This window comes from Schistocerca nitens, chromosome 9, assembly GCF_023898315.1.
Source record: "Schistocerca nitens isolate TAMUIC-IGC-003100 chromosome 9, iqSchNite1.1, whole genome shotgun sequence".
NCBI classification, from domain to species: domain Eukaryota; kingdom Metazoa; phylum Arthropoda; class Insecta; order Orthoptera; family Acrididae; genus Schistocerca; species Schistocerca nitens.
The window spans coordinates 3,895,215-3,911,860 of record NC_064622.1 but is presented as its reverse complement, the minus strand read 5'-3'; the positions used below and the strand labels follow the sequence as shown (position 1 = coordinate 3,911,860).

General features: G+C 44.7%; 1 protein-coding gene across 1 annotated transcript in view; it reads right to left on the bottom strand.

The window, feature by feature from the left end:
- Window positions 1–5,633: 5,633 nt before the first annotated feature.
- Window positions 5,634–16,646, bottom strand: part of LOC126203462 (4-pyridoxate dehydrogenase-like) — a 65,092-nt gene continuing 54,079 nt past the window's right edge. Inside the window, exon 8 of the mRNA XM_049937779.1 lies at window positions 5,634–10,992. Coding sequence (XP_049793736.1) covers window positions 10,584–10,992 — 409 coding nt within the window. The 3' untranslated portion in view covers window positions 5,634–10,583. The remainder of the gene's footprint in view (window positions 10,993–16,646) is intronic.

The window sequence follows — 16,646 nt, the reverse complement described above, 5'->3', positions numbered from 1 at the left end:
CTGCTGCCACTCACTGATGCCTCCCTTCCCTGTGCCACTCGCGAATGGCGTGTGGAAAGAGCGATTGTCGATAAGCCTCTAATTTCTCGAATTTTCTCTTCGTGGTCATTTCCCGAGATGTACGATGTGGGAAGAAGTAATATGTTGTTGGTCTCTTCCCGGAAAGTTCTCTCCCGATATTTCCTTAGTAAACCTGTACGTGATACACAGCCCCTCTCCTGTAACGTCTGCAGACTAAACGATCCCGTGACAAACATGCCGCTCTTCGTCGGATCTTCTCTATCTCTTCTACCTGGTAATGATCGGAGATCGATGAAAAATACTCTAGAATCGGTCGAACAAGCGTCTTTCATGCCACTTCCATCGTAGACGACATATGTTTTCTTTATATTCTTCCTATGTATCTGTCTGCTTTCCCTGCTATTTGTTTTATGTGATCATTCACTTTGGTCGGTCCGAATAGTTACTCCTAGATATATTACGGCAGATACTGACTCCAGCAATTGTTCATCAATAATGTAGTTGTACAGTTGTAGATTTCTTTTCCTATGTGTATACAGTATGTAAATTTATTTCCTTACCTGGTCACCAGCCAGAACCTGCTCCATTCACCAGTCCTCTGCAGGTCGTTCTGCAAGTCGATACTGTTTTGTGGCGTTGCTACTTCGTTATGGACAACCGCATCATCGGCCAACAGCATTGAAGAGCATCCGACGCGTTCTACTAGATCATCAGAATCAACCTGAGAGGGTTGTCTACAACTCTATGGATCTCATAGAGGAAAAGAGCGAGCTAAATTTCGCAAGATCTGTCTGTGTTTGCGGAATCGATGTTGACTTTCGTTCGCAAAAAACGTTCTAATGCTTTACGCAAAACACATTCTATATTTATACAAGGTCAACGATATATGCCTATAATTATATGCATCTGTCCTACGACTCTTCCTGAAAACGGGAAAGACCTGCGCTTTTTTCAGTTGCTAGATACTCTTCGTTGCTCTAGCGATCTATGATAAACTGATACTAGAATGGGAGCACGATCTTTAGCGTAATCATTTCTAATATCTTACAGATTTCTCATCTAGTCCTGGTACCATTCCACTCCGTGAACGGCTATCTTAATATCTGCCATTTCGGCGTTCGTACGATCTTCCGCGGTGATACAATTTCGGAAGACGGAATTGAGTATTTTGGCCTTCTCTTTCTTATTTCGGTACTGCTATGGTCACTGAGTGAATGAACAGAGGTTTTACGTAAGACCAAAACATCTTAGGGTTTCACACAGATGTTGTGAGTACATGTGCTTCTGAAGTTACTATCGTCTACAGTACGAAAAGTAGAATATGGAAATACTAATATTAACAATGATGTATATATACAGATAATGAGTAAAAAAAATGATACTTTTGTAAAAAAACTCACGAATGTGATTGTGGAAATACATGGATGCTACAGCTGTATGTAAGTACTATAATATCTTACAACGCAAGTCGCATAGCATCTTCCAGTTGTTTCAGTTGGATCTTGAGTTATCATCATATCATTTGTTTCTTTCTCCAACACTGAGCACTGAAACATGCAACTGAGTATAAAACCACCAGAAAATGGTCACAAGCCCAAAACCGGTCGCATGTTAAGTAAAATCATGTTCTATTGCGAGTTGTGGCTGATATTATTTTATAACCATAAAGCCCCCCCCCCTACCCCCCCCCCCCCATGAACCATGGACCTTGCCGTTGGTGGGGAGGCTTGCGTGCCTCAGCGATACAGATGGCCGTACCGTAGGTGCAACCACAACGGAGGGGTATCTGTTGAGAGGCCAGACAAACGTGTGGTTCCTGAAGAGGGGCAGCAGCCTTTTCAGTAGTTGCAGGGGCAACAGTCTGGATGATGGACTGATCTGGCCTTGTAACATTAACCAAAACGGCCTTGCTGTGCTGGTACTGCGAACGGCTGAAAGCAAGGGGAAACTACAGCCGTAATTTTTCCCGAGGAAATGCAGCTTTACTGTATGATTAAATGATGATGGCGTCCTCTTGGGTAAAATATTCCGGAGGTAAAATAGTCCCCCATTCGGATATCCGGGCGGGGACTACTCACGAGGACGTCGTTATCAGGAGAAAGAAAACTGGCGTTCTACGGATCGGAGCGTGGAATGTCAGATCCCTTAATCGGGCAGGTAGGTTAGAAAATTTAAAAAGGGAAATGGATAGGTTAAAGTTAGATATAGTGGGAATTAGTGAAGTTCGGTGGCAGGAGGAACAAGACTTTTGGTCTGGTGAATACAGGGTTATAAATACAAAATCAAATAGGGGTAATGCAGGAGTAGGTTTAATAATGAATAAAAAAAATAGGAGTGCGGGTTAGCTACTACAAACAGCATAGTGAACGCATTATTGTGGCCAAGATAGACACAAAGCCCGGTAAGACACAGATTTAGGAACCAGGTTTTAAATTGTAAGACATTTCCAGGGGCAGATGTGGATTCTGACCACAATCTATTGGTTATGAACTGCAGATTGAAACTGAAGAAACTGCAAAAAGGTGGGAATTTAAGGAGTTGGGACCTGGATAAACTGAAAGAACCAGAGGTTGTAGAGAGTTTCAGGGAGAGCATAAGGGAACAATTGACAGGAATGGGGAAAGAAATACAGTAGAAGAAGAATGGGTAGCTCTGAGGGATGAAGTAGTGAAGGCAGCAGACGATCAAGTAGATAAAAAGACGAGGGCTAATAGAAATCCTTGGGTAACAGAAGAAATATTGAATTTAATTGATGAAAGGAGAAAATATAAAAATGCAGTAAATGAAGCAGGCAAAAAGGAATACAAACGTCTCAAAAATGAGATCGACAGGAAGTGCAAAATGGCTAAGCAGGCATGGCTAGAGGACAAATGTAAGGATGTAGAGGCTTGTCCCACTAGGGGTAAGATAGATACTGCCTACAGGAAAATTAAAGAGACCTTTGGAGAAAAGAGAACCACTTGTATGAATATCAAGAACTCAGATGGAAACCCAGTTCTAAGCAAAGAAGGGAAGGCAGAAAGGTGGAAGGAGTATATAGAGGGTTTATACAAGGGCGATGTGCTTGAGGACAATATGATGGAAATGGAAGAGGATGTAGATGAAGACGAAATGGGAGGTAAGACACTGCGTGAAGAGTTTGATAGAGCACTGAAAGACCTGAGTCGAAACAAGGCCCCGGGAGTAGACAACATTCCAACTACGGATGGCCTTGGGAGAGCCAGTCATGACAAAACTCTACCATCTGGTGAGCAAGATGTATGACACAGGCGAAATACCCTCAGACTTCAAGAAGAATATAATAATTCCAATCCCAAAGAAAGCAGGTGTTGATAGATGTGAAAATTACGGAACTATCAAATTAATAAGTCACAGCTGCAAAATACTAAAGCGAATTCTTTACAGACGAATGGAAAAACTGGTAGAAGCGGACCTCGGGGAAGATCAGTTTGGATTCCGTAGAAATGTTGGAACACGTGAGGCAATACTAACCTTACGACTTATCTTAGAAGAAAGATTAAGAAAAGGCAAACCTACGTTTCTAGCATTTGTAGACTTAGAGAAAGCTTTTGACAATGTTGACTGGAATACTCTCTTTCAAATTCTGAAGGTGGTAGGGGTAAAATACAGGGAGCGAAAGGCTATTTACAATTTGTACAGAAACCAGATGGCAGTTATAAGAGTCGAGGGACATGAAAGGGAAGCAGTGGTTGGGAAAGGAGTGAGACAGGGTTGTAGCCTCTCCCCGATGTTATTCAATCTGTATATTGAGCAAGCAGTAAAGGAAGCAAAAGAAAAATTCGGAGTAGGTATTAAAATTCATGGAGAAGAAATAAAAACTTTGAGGTTCGCCGATGACATTGTAATTCTGTCAGAGACAGCAAAGGACTTGGAGGAGCAGTTGAACGGAATGGACAGTGTCTTGAAAGTAGGATACAAGATGAACATCAACAAAAGCAAAACGAGGATAATGGAATGTAGTCAAATTAAATCGGGTGATGCTGAGGGAATTAGATTAGGAAATGAGACACTTAAAGTAGTAAAGGAGTTTTGCTATTTAGGGAGTAAAGTAACTGATGATAGTCGAAGTAGAGAGGAGATAAAATGTAGACTGGCAATGCCAAGGAAAGCGTTTCTCAAGAAGAGAAATTTGTTAACATCAGATGTAGATTTAAGTGTCAGGAAGTCATTTCTGAAAGTATTTGTATGGAGTGTAGCCATGTATGGAAGTGAAACATGGACGATAACTAGTTTGGACAAGAAGAGAATAGAAGCTTTCGAAATGTGGTGCTACAGAAGAATGCTGAAGATAAGGTGGGTAGATCACGTAACTAATGAGGAGGTATTGAATAGGATTGGGGAGAAGAGAAGTTTGTGGCACAACTTGACCAGAAGAAGGGATCGGTTGGTAGGACATGTTCTGAGGCATCAAGGGATCACAAATTTAGCTTTGGAGGGCAGCGTGGAGGGTAAAAATCGTAGAGGGAGACCAAGAGATGAATACACTAAGCAGATTCAGAAGGATGTAGGTTGCAGTAGGTACTGGGAGATGAAGAAGCTTGCACAGGATAGAGTAGCATGGAGAGCTGCATCAAACCAGTCTCAGGACTGAAGACCACAACAACAACAACAACAGCCATAAAGGAACAGTCACGGAGTCCAACTGCATCCATTATGGATAAAATTGAAGAAATAGCCGATTTCTTATTAAAATTTTTGCAAACTCTGAAGTATTCGATAAAGTCCGATACTGTTAGGATTTGCTAATTCTAGAGCCTAACGGTTGATGGTAAATTATTCATGAAAATATCAGATCTGGTTGAATGGTGTGTGTGTGTGTGTGTGTGTGTGTGTGTGTGTGTGTGTGTGTGTGTGTGTGTGTGTGTGTGTGTGTGTGTGTGGAGAGAAGTGAAAGTAAGAACCTTGTTTGTTATGAAGCTATTCACTTGAGAGGTGCAACGTTTTTTATGCGGTGAAACGACCTGGGTTTAATCATGGAAGTAGCAGTGCAGGTAATACTGCTGCTCGACTTCCCCGGTATTACTTGTGACACCATAAATATTGGGTGAGAAGTGGTCCGATGGCTCCGTGATAATCAAGTCAGAGTCCAATAGTGGACACCATTAGGTTTGTTCACGACGCTGTAAGTGATTGAAGCGCGATTCGAATTCCAGGCCAATAATTGTCTGGGTAAGCGAGTTGGTAGACCAAAGGAAGCCAAGGGTTCAAATTCAAATGATTCAAATGGCAGTCCCCTAGAACTGAGAACTACTTAAACCTAACTAACCTAAGGACATCACACACATCCATGCCCGAGGCAGGATTCGAACCCGCGACTGTAGCTGCCTTGCGGTTCCAGACTAAAGCGGCTAGAACCGCTCAGCCAGCCCGGCCGGCCTGAAGCCAAGGGCACAGTGCCTTTACAATAAGTAGTGCTAGAGACTACCTTTAGATCCATGGGCACTTCTACAAATATTCTACCTGTCTACAACAGCGAACGAGGAAGAGAACGGACAGAAAAGTTAAATAATAGCTCAGACAAATATAACAAATAAATGATTTATTACTAGAGAATTACATTATTACAAAGTAGAATTTCGAATTTCAGTATTCATGTGTGTTTCGCAAGTGCTTCAAAATACATTATTTAAACTGACAAGTATGTAAAAATATTGAGTGTGGTGACTTAAATGTGTTACGGATGAAGAGGATAAGGAAGGATTATTATTATCAAGTAAATATGTCTCATAATTTCGCTATAAAAACGTATAATTGAACTTATTTTAAATAATATATTTTGCTGTTAATTTTGCTAACGCGAGTCTCGGAGAAAGTGCAGTGTGTCACGTGGCAAACGAGGAGGAGGACAGTATTTAACGTGCCGTTGACAATGAGGTCATTACAGACGGAGCGCAAGCTCGGATTAGCGATGGTTGGGAAAGAAGTCGGTCGTGCCCTTTCAAAGAAACCATCTTGGCGATGGCTGAAGCGATTAAGGGAAATGACGGAAAACCTAAATCAGAATGGCCGGACGCGCTTTTGAATTGCCTTCCTTCCGAATGAGAGTCCAATGGAAAACGAGTGGTACTTTCGGGTGTTATCGTTCGGATTTGTCTTAACATGAGATGTACCCGCATAACGTGAACATGAGCTAGAGCACGAAATGTGCAGTTTCACTGCAGTTATGTTGACATATGATGTGACTGATGCTGCGTTCGTGCAATTTATTGTTCTCAGAGTTTTAAAATGAAATGTTAGGCAGTAAAAGACCATTTCTTTCTTGGAAAAGATATGCTCCACATAAATGTAGCGGTATCAGTTAAAAAAATGTAAAGTCCTCGTCGCAGTAGAGCCGAATAGCAACTAGATAAACGGTTTCGATTGAGCAACAATCCTCTTCTGTTCATACTTCCACTGTAGTTGATTCCTAAACATAAGACAGTCTTAACTACCACAAAACCGTTGCTATCAGTAACTTGCCAAAACATCCAAAATGTGACCCGCAGCATGTCTGTCGGCGTACAGTACCAGATCACAAATGTTGCAACACAGTTTTATCAAGAGCATCCGGACACTCCCATGTAACGCGGAGTTGACCACTAGATGTCGCGAGAGCCGAACACGTCAATATAAAACGGAAGCAATAGCAGCAGACTGGTTCGGTAAGAGTAGCCCGCTGACTTCGAACGTGGACTAGTCATTCGATGGCTGCTGAGTAACAAATCCATTAGTGAGATTTCAACCCTTCTAAAGCTGCACAAATCTGCTGTTGATGTGGCTGTGAAGTGGAAGCGCAAAGGGACGACCAAAGCGAAACCAAGGCCAGGTAGGCCTCATGTACTGGCGCACACAGGCCGTCGATCATGCGGAGGGCGGTTGTAAAAAAAGTCACTTGAAATCAGCGGAAGGTGCCATTTGTGAGATTGAAAGTGCTGCCAGTACTTCAGCTAAGACACTGACTGTGCGTGGGGAGCATTTCTAGGCGGCACTTGGGATGATGCAAAGAGCGGCGACACTGGACAGCGAATGGCTGGAGTTGTGAATCACGCTGTACCCTGTGACAATCTGATGGTATGATATGGGCCTGGCGAACGCCTGGAGAACGTCATCTGTCATAATGTGTAGCGCCAACCGTGAAGTACGGAGGAGGTGGTGTTGAGGTTTGGGGCGTGTTTTTCGTGGTTAGGGTGTGGTCCCGTTACTGCGCTTAATGACGTGGTAAATGCAGGACTACATTAATACATTTTACACCAGCATTAGGTACTGCGTACAGTGGAGGAACAGCTCGGACACGACGGTTGTATCGGTATGACAGTGCGTTCTGTCGCAAAGCAGCGTCTTTCAGGCACTCGCTTGTGAACAGTAACATTCCTAGAACAGACTGGCCTACCCAGAGTCCCAAATTGAACCCAATGGAACAGCTTTGCGATCAGTCAGAATGTCCACTTCGTTGCAGACCTTAGCGTCCAACATCACTACCTTCTCCAGTTCCGGCGCTTGAGGAAGAGTGGGTTGCCGTTGCTGCACAGGCAGCCAGACACCCGACAGAGTTCAAGCTGTCATAAAGGTGAGGTGTGGAGAGACCCGGTATTAATGTCCACTAATAGGTGTCCCGATACTTATCACCATATGAGGTGTGTGAGAAAGGTAATGAGGCAGACAGCACTGAGACCGCTCTGGCAGCTCTGTGTTGTTCTGCTTGCGCAGACCGCTCTGTTCATCCCGCAGTCCGAGTTTCAGCTCCTTACGGCCATCACGTTATTTTTGAGAGCGCCATCAATGAAGTCACGTTTTTGTTGTGTGTTATTAAAATGGAGAAGCGGAATTTAGACCGTGCCATGATGTATACTTGGGAAACCCACGAGAGTGACCTTTGAAAAGTTGAAACAGGTCTGTGGGAGGACATTTTTCGCAAAACCACAACTTTTTCGCTGGCACAAATCCTGTTTGGAAGGCCGAGAACACACTGAAGATGATCCTCGCTCAGCGAGACCTTCAGCTTCAAAAACCAACGAAAACGTTGAGCGTGTGCTTCCTGTTTTGAGATCACACCGATGTTTAACAATAAGGATGATGGGTGACCTGTTAAAGTTACGCTTTCACCGTACGTCAAAACTGACCGATGATTTGCACATGGAAAAGGATTGTGTCAAAATGGTGCCGACAAACCTCACAACTGAGCACGAGTACAGTCTTGAGAGGGTTGCCAATGATCACGAATGTGATGACAGGAAATGAATCCCTGATTTTTGGATATTTGTGGTAAGGACTTAAGAGACCGAACTCCCGAGGTCGTCGGTCCCTAAGCCTACACACATCCCCATGCCCGAGGGAGGATTCGAACCTCCCACGGCGGGAGCCGCACTGACCGTGACAAGGCGCCTAAGACCGCGCGGCTACACCGATCCCGAGACAAAGCGCCAGAGTGGGGACAGCCACACTGAGACATCTCCTCGACCGAAAAAAGTTTGGTTGATGCTGATTTTTGAGGGAAGGGGTGTCGTGCATGAAGAACTTGTTGCTCCAGGGCAAACTCTCAACGAAGTGTTTTACAAAGATGTCCCTGAAAGGCTCGAGAAAATGAAGTGAGACTGGACACTGCAGACAAGTGGACGCTGCATCATGAGAACGCTCCATATCACACGACCACTCCTATGACGGAATTTTTGACCTCAAAAGACATTACTGTTGTTTGGCAGCCCTTCTATTCACTTTATCTGTGTCCGTTACTCTTTTCTAGCCCCGAAATTGAAAAATCTCTCATGTTGAAGGTTCTAACAGTTGAAGCCTTTGCTAACAAGACTGGGTCCGCAGCTCGTGGTCTTGCGGTAGCGTTGTCGCTTTCCGCGCATGGGGTCCCGGGTTCGATTGCCGGCGGGGTCAGGGACTTTTCCTGCCACGAGATGACTGGGTGTTGTTGCGTCGTCTTCAGCATCGTCATTCAACCCCACTGCGGTCGGAGGAAGGCAATGGCAAACCACCTCCGCTAGGACCTTGCCTAGTATGGCGGAGTGGGTCTCCCGCATCGTCCCCTACGCTCTATCAAGGAGTATGGGAGCTCATCTCGCCAAGACTGGGTGCGTCGACCCCGCCGGTGCATAGCTGCACTACTTTGAAGTGGACAAGATCGTTGTTTGAAAGAAAAAAGTCGGGAAGTCAAAAAGTGAGTGTCAGTACTGCAATATTCAGAGTGTTCAGCCCAGTTGTCAATAGTGTGTCTATTGCCAAACATGTTTCGGAACAGTATTATCCGATTTTCAAGTCCTTAAATTTTTTTAATATCATTAGGCGTCGTCACAGCTTAGAAAGAAGCTGTACACGTGCTCTGTCATCTCAAACCATAAAACATAAAATATCACAGGCCGGTGCATCCATCGTTCGGGAGGTACAGTTTGCAACTGTTGTGACGAGGCTTAATGGCATATAATTTTTTTAAACTTTTGAAAATGGGATAATGTTATCCCGAAACATGTTTGGCAATAGTCACACGATTGACAACTGTGCTGAATATGCTCAGTATTGCTCGAACAACAGTTACACGATGTCTTCAGATCAGTTATCGGTGTCATTACTTTTCTCACACACCTCATAAAGTGTATCTAGAATGAAACCTAGAGTCTGCAGCGGAATGTGTGCTGATATGAAACTTCCTGACAGATTAAAACCGTCTGCCGGACCGAGACTCGAACTCGGAACCTTTCCCTTTCCTGGGAAAAGCGCTCTACCTACGGAGCCACCCGAGCACGACGCATGTTCCCTCTTCACAGCTTTACTTCTGCCAGTACCCCATCTCCTACTTTCCAAAATTCAAACTTCACGGAAGCTCTCCTGCGAAACTTGGAAGATTAGCACTTCTGGAAGAAAGGATATTGCGAAGACGTGGCTTAGCCACAGCCTGAGGAACGTTTCCAGAATGAAATTTTCTCTCTGAAACACATTGTGTACACATATGAAACTTACTGTTAGATTAAAACTGTATGCTGGACCGAGACTCGAACTCGGGACGTTCGCCTTTCGCGAGCAAGTGCTCTGCCTACGGAGCCACCCGAGCACGACTCACGATCTATCCTCACAGCTTTACATACGCTAGTACCTCGTCTCCTACCTTCGACATTGTAGAGAAGCTCTCCTGCGAAATTTGCACGACTAGCAGTCCCGGAAGAAATGCCTCTGCGGATACACGGCCTAGCCACAGCCGAGGCGATGTTTCCAGATTGAAATGTCCACTCTGCAGCGGAGTGAGCGCTAATCGTAAGTCGTGCTGCGGTAGCTCAATCGGTAGAGCACTTGCCGCGAGAGGCGAAGGTCCCGAGTACGAGTCTCCGTGCGGGACAGAGTTCTAGTCTGCCAGTATACTGTATTTTGTAATACACTAAGTAATAGAGATCGTCGTGTCATCTTCGTGTGACGGTGTGTGGCAGCTGGCGTTATTGGTATGTGTGCGATTGTCCCAGACGATACGTCGTCGGTGTCGGTTGAAACAGTGAAGGAGACGAAGGAAATGTCTGAAGGAGTCGCACAGTGGACGGTGAAGCGGCCCCAGATCTGCTGCCGGCTGCCGGCTAGGCCCACCGGTGGTCCTCCGCGATGAGGTCGGCGGCGCGCTCGGCCAGGGCGATGACCGGCACGTTGGTGTGGCCGGAGGGGAGGAGCGGCATGGCGGAGGCGTCGACGACGCGCAGCGCCGCGACGCCGCGCACGCGCAGCCGCTCGTCCAGGACGCCTCGCGGCCCCATGGCCGCCGTGCAGCACTGGTGGTAGATGGTGAAGGAGAGGTGGCGCGCGGCGCAGCGCCAGTGCGCGTCCGAGCCGGCGGGAAGGCGCGCGCACGCGGGCACCGCCAGCGGCAGGGTGCGCGCCCCCAGCCGCCGCAGCGCGCCGCCCCCGGCCACGCGCTCCGCCGCCCGGATGCCCGCCACCACCAGCTCCAGGTCGCGCGGGTCGCTGAAGTAGCCCATCTCCAGCACCGGCCTGCGGGCACGCCGCACAGTCTGCCACTGCTAGCTCCACAAAGCCTGTCCACATGTCACAACTTCCACTACGGGGAGAAATTGTCGCTGCTGCATTATTCGTCTACATCTATACAGCCTGCAGGGACATCGTAACTGGATACACTGCCCCTCATTTGGCTCCCACTACAGGGAGAAAGTACCACTGGTGCATTATTCGCCTAGGTCTATGCAGCATGTCGACATGTCACAACTGGATATGCTGTGGCCCACATTCGATTCGCAGTACGGAGAGAGCGTGCCACAGCTGCACTGTTCATCTAGGTGTATACTTGGTGGTATCGCTAAGTGGAGAGTGAACTGCAGGAAACAATCCCTGAGAGCATACGATGCTGTTAAGACCGTAGAAAATGTGGTCAAACGTGCCTGCGAGCAGTACATTTGACACCTTGCCAGCAGCGCCAAGGATCGGGGTCGACGGAATGACGGGGTACTGTCCAGCGCGGATAAGGGAAGGATCTCGAGTACACTTTAGAATGATAGTCAAACACAAAGACGATCACGTGTCGAGGAAAGCATCGAAGAGAAAATCCCCGACAGACATAGCAGAGATGGCTATGTGCACCCATAATCAGTGTAGAATGGAATAAAACCACAGAGAGGGGCTGATTAAGAGAGACTAGGGATTCAGTAATCCGAGCAGCTGGAATGCAGTGAATGATCCTCTGCAGCACCTGGTGGAGCGGTAGACACGTCAAATACGACAAGCTGGTGATAGACTCTGGTGCACGCTTTGCAACTCCAAGCTATGTAGCTATTTTCAATAATGATTGGAAAAAGCATTCCACAGAGACTGCCTGTCTCTGTCTCAAAGAATTAAGTTTGACGAATTTCAGTGAAGAGCAAGAAAGTTACTCATTGGTATTTGTATCTTGTACTATAGGGTAAATGACTCTCGATTGATAGTGAATTACTTCAAAGTATTGATGATTTATGATGTAGGACAAGTAGCCAGTAGGTAGCACACTGCGTCGCAGTGAAAGAATGTCTGAAGAAGGTCTTCCTAATGATTTATGAACGAATCTGACACTCTTTAATCAGTTGCAGTCTGACATCTCAATAAACCAGTGTGTTGATAGAAAAATAAACCACTTGACTATATGTAATAAGTTGCTACGCCACTTGACTAATAAGTTGCTACGCCAGCAGATGAGTACTCTCAATTTGATGAAAATTAACAACCTGTTGTAACTGGACATCCATCCCACCCAGAGAGATTTCCTCTCTTTGATCCCCGCTATAAAGGTTGACAAAAACAAAACACACTAAACCCATATAATCGTTAACGTCCTGATTGTGATGTGCAGATAACATCGAAACCAAAAGAAAAAAAAATTGGTGTAGGGAAACTGTGCTGGGATATGACAAAGCTAAAAAGGCCATACAGCTTATGGACTTAGGTCCAGAAATGCGTTCCGAGAGGGGTACGCCCACTTGAAGATCTTTGCAATGTATGTTTCAGTAATCTAAAGCACTCACGAGAACGTCCAAGGCAAGTGACAATTTTCTGTCTGTGCTGCTGTTTCAGGTTCACACTCAACAGGGTACTGAGCTGGAGCACCGTCATGTAGTAGCCACAATCCCTGTGTGCCACCAAAGGCACTTCTTGCAGCAGAATGTAAAGATATCAGACGGCCCGTAAGGTCTTGTGGAAGGATGACTGGTCCCATGACGCATTCGCCTATAATCCCCGGCCATACAGTGAAGTTTAATCAGTGCTGATCGTTTGCTACCACAGCACCATCGGGATTATCCGTAGCCCACAACTGGTTGATGTGAAGGTTGACGATATTGCCCCTCCTAAAGGTAGTCTGCAACAGATTTCCGGCCTTATGTCCAAATGAGGCTCTTTTTCTCCTTATCCTGCTAGGGCTGGTCCCCTGCAGTATGTCCCCATTTAACAAAATCACCCTGCATATAATCAGCAAGTAGACTCGTAAAACTACGGTAGGCTACCCCTACACTATCACACTAAGTAGCTGTAGCCTGCTGTAGTTTCCCTAATAGCTTTGGTCGGTTAAGGTCGTACCTGCGTTACCTGTATGTTAGGTATGTCGCATACCTGTAAGGAATTACCTCATAACGATCAATTTGTTTGTGTATGCCTTCACTGACTTATTAGATTTCCCTAGAAACCAGAAATCCTGAACTGTCTAGAAACAGAGAGAGGATGCATAGGTGGTCTCGCAACCCAAGGACATTTTTGTTCTGCGTAGTTAACTTCGTGTCTGTTAATTAAAAATAAACAGTATTTGTAGCAAAATTGAAAATTTCAATGTTTAACTCAGATTTTTATTCGAAAATTGTTTATTTATAACGTCAGACAGGGGGATAAGGAAAACAATACAGTTATATCACGTAGTGCTAGAAAACGCAATTCCCTCAAAAACAAAGAAAAGGTAAAGTAAAAAAATTCAAACAAAACATATCAAACATCGCTTCAATATTTCGTCGAACTTACATAAAACGCGTTTTTTTTGTTCATAAACGACTTTTGCATTTATTAGTAATATAAGGAAACTCTTGCCACTTATTATGTTGATTAACATTCTGTCGAGTACAAAATAGCAACCGGCCGTTGTGGTCGAGTGGTGCTAGGCGCTCCAGTTCGGAACCGCGCTGCTGCTACGGTCGCAGGTTTGAATCCTGCCTCGGGCATGGATGTGTGTGATGTCCTTAGGGTAGTCAGGTTTAAGTAGTTCTAAGTTCTAGGGGACTGACGACCTCAAATGTTAAGTCCCATAGTCCTCAAAGCCATTTGAACAAAATAGCAAATATGTTTGTGCGTGTAAACTCTACTTGCATCAAAAGTAATTGCTTTGGTTACATAAAAGTATAAGAAGAAGAAGAAGAAGAAGAAAAATAATGGGTATCTTTGAGAGATGAAATAGTGAAGGAAACAGAGGATCAAGTAGGTAAAACGACGAGGGCTACTAGAAATCCTTGGGTAACAGAAGAGATACTGAATGTAAGTGAGGAAAAGAGAAAATATAAAAATGCAGTAAGTGAAGCAGGCAAAACGGAATATAAACGTCTCAGAAATGAGATCGACAGGAAGTGCAAAATGTCTAAGCAGGAGTGGCTACAGGACAAATGTTAGGAAGTAGAGGCACATATCGCTAGGAGTAAGATAGATAATACCTACAGAAAAATTAGAGGGACCTTTGGAGAAAAGAGAACCACTTGTATGAATATCAAGAGCTCAGATGGAAAACCAGTTGTAAGCTAAGAAGGGAAACCAGAAAGGTGGAAGGAGTACACAGAGGGTCTATACAGGGGCGATGTACTGGAGGGCAATATTATGGAAATGGAAGAGGACGCAGATGGAGATGAAATGTAGATACAATACTACGGGACGAGATTGACAGAGCACTGAAAGACCTGAGTCGAAACAAGGCTCCGGGAGTACACAACTGCTGACGGCCTTGGGAGAGCCAGTCCTGACAAAACTCTACCAGCTGCTGAGCAAGATGTATGAGACAGGCGAAATACCCTCAGACTTCAAGAAGAATATAATGACTCCAATCCCAAAGAAAGCAGGTGTTGACAGATGTGAAAATTACCGAACTATTAGTTTAATAAGTGATGTTTGAAAATACTTAAACGAATTCTTTACAGATGAATGGAAAAACTGGTAGAAGTCAACCTTGGGGAAGATCAGTTTGGATTCCGTAGAAATATTGGAACACGTGAGGCAATACTGACCCTACGACTTATCTTAGAAAGTAGATTAAGGAAAGGCAAACCAACGTTTCCATCATTTGTAGACTTAGAGACAGCTTTTGACAATGTCGGCTGGAAGACTCTCATTCAAATTCTAAAGGTGGCAGGGGTAAAATACAGGGAGCGAAAGGCTATTTACAATTTGTACAGAAAGCAGATGGCAGTTATAAGAGTCGAGGGGCACGAAAGGGAAGCAGTGGTTGGGAAGGGAGTGAGACAGGGTTGTAGCCTGTCCCCGATCTTATTCAATCTGTATATTGAGCAAGCAGTAAAGGAAACAAAAGAAAAATTCGGAGTAGGTATTAAAATCCATGGAGAAGAAATAAAAACTTTGAGGTTCGCCGATGACAGTGTAATTCTGTCAGAGGCAGCAAAGGACTTGCAAGAGCAGTTGAATGGAATGGACAGTGTCTTGAAAGGAGGATATAAGATGAACATCAACAAAAGCAAAACGAGGATAATGGAATGTAGTCGAATTAAATCGGGTGATGCTGAGGGAATTAGATTAGGAAATGAGACACATAAAGTAGTAAAGGAGTTTTGCTATTTAGGGAGCAAAATAACTGATGATGGTCGAAGTAGAGAGGATATAAAATGTAGAGTGGCAATGGCAAGGAAAGCGTTTCTGAAGAAGAAAAATTTGTTAACATCGAGTATAGATTTAAGTGTCAGGAAGTCGTTTCTGAAAGTATTTGTATGGAGTGTAGCCATGTATGGAAGTGAAACATGGACGATAACTAGTTTGGACAAGAAGAGAATAGAAGCTTTCGAAATGTGGTGCTACAGAAGAATGCTGAAGATTAGATGGGTAGATCACATAACTAATGAGGAGGTGTTGAATAGGATTGGGGAGAAGAGGAGCTTGTGGCACAACTTGACTAGAAGAAAGGATCGGTTGGTAGGACATGTTCTGAGGCATCAAGGGATCACCAATTTAGTACTGGAGGGCAGCGTGGAGGGTAAAAATCGTAGAGGGAGACCAAGAGATGAATACACTAAGGAGATTCGGAAGGATGTAGGCTGAAGTAGGTACTTCGAGAAGAAGAAACTTGCACAGGATAGGGTAGCATGGGGAGGTGCATCAAATCAGTCTGTGGACTGAAGACCACAACAACAGCATAAAAGTGGAGAAGTTGTGTTATCAACCAATTTTTATTAATCATAAAACGTAATTTATATTGTGTAAGGATATAAAATATAGAATGGACTAAAACTGAGGTGTGTGCAGTTCTAATTATGCGCAAAACAGACAGCAGACAAAGAGAAGTCGTCGGCTTCCACTTCCTCTCTTACACATTAATTTTTCTTTCCCTACCCAGAATACCAGTAACCCTACCATTTACTGCGCAATTTAATTACTCTACCAAAAGCACGAAACTGCAGCTTTGGTATTGGGCGACTCTATCCGGAAGCCAACACACAGTGTTTGGCAGAGGGTGCAGTAGTGGACCAGTATGAGTTTCGCAGACTATGAAAGATTTTCGGTACCCATACGTGCTGAAACTTGTCTTATTTTCGTTTTCTCGCAGCTTCCGTCGTGTCGAGCCAAGTGAGAGTCGCGGCCGCGGCTGGTAGCGATGTGCGCGGCGCCGGTCAAATCACGGCAGGTACTGCTCTGCAGATTCACTCGGAAGTATTTACCGCTGGAGCCGAATTAGTTCTCAGTGCTCCTAAACTAAAAGCAGACCAAATAAAGGTCTGCGAGATGATGGTAAAATTATTACTGCTGTTGTTGATGCTGTAGTGGTCTTCAGTCTGAAGGCTGGTTTGCTGTTTCACTCGATGCTGTTCTATGCTGTGCAAGTCTCTTCATATCCGAGTGACCTACTGCGAACTACATCCTTCTGAATGAGCTTACGATATTCATCTCTTGATCTCCCTCTACGATTTTTA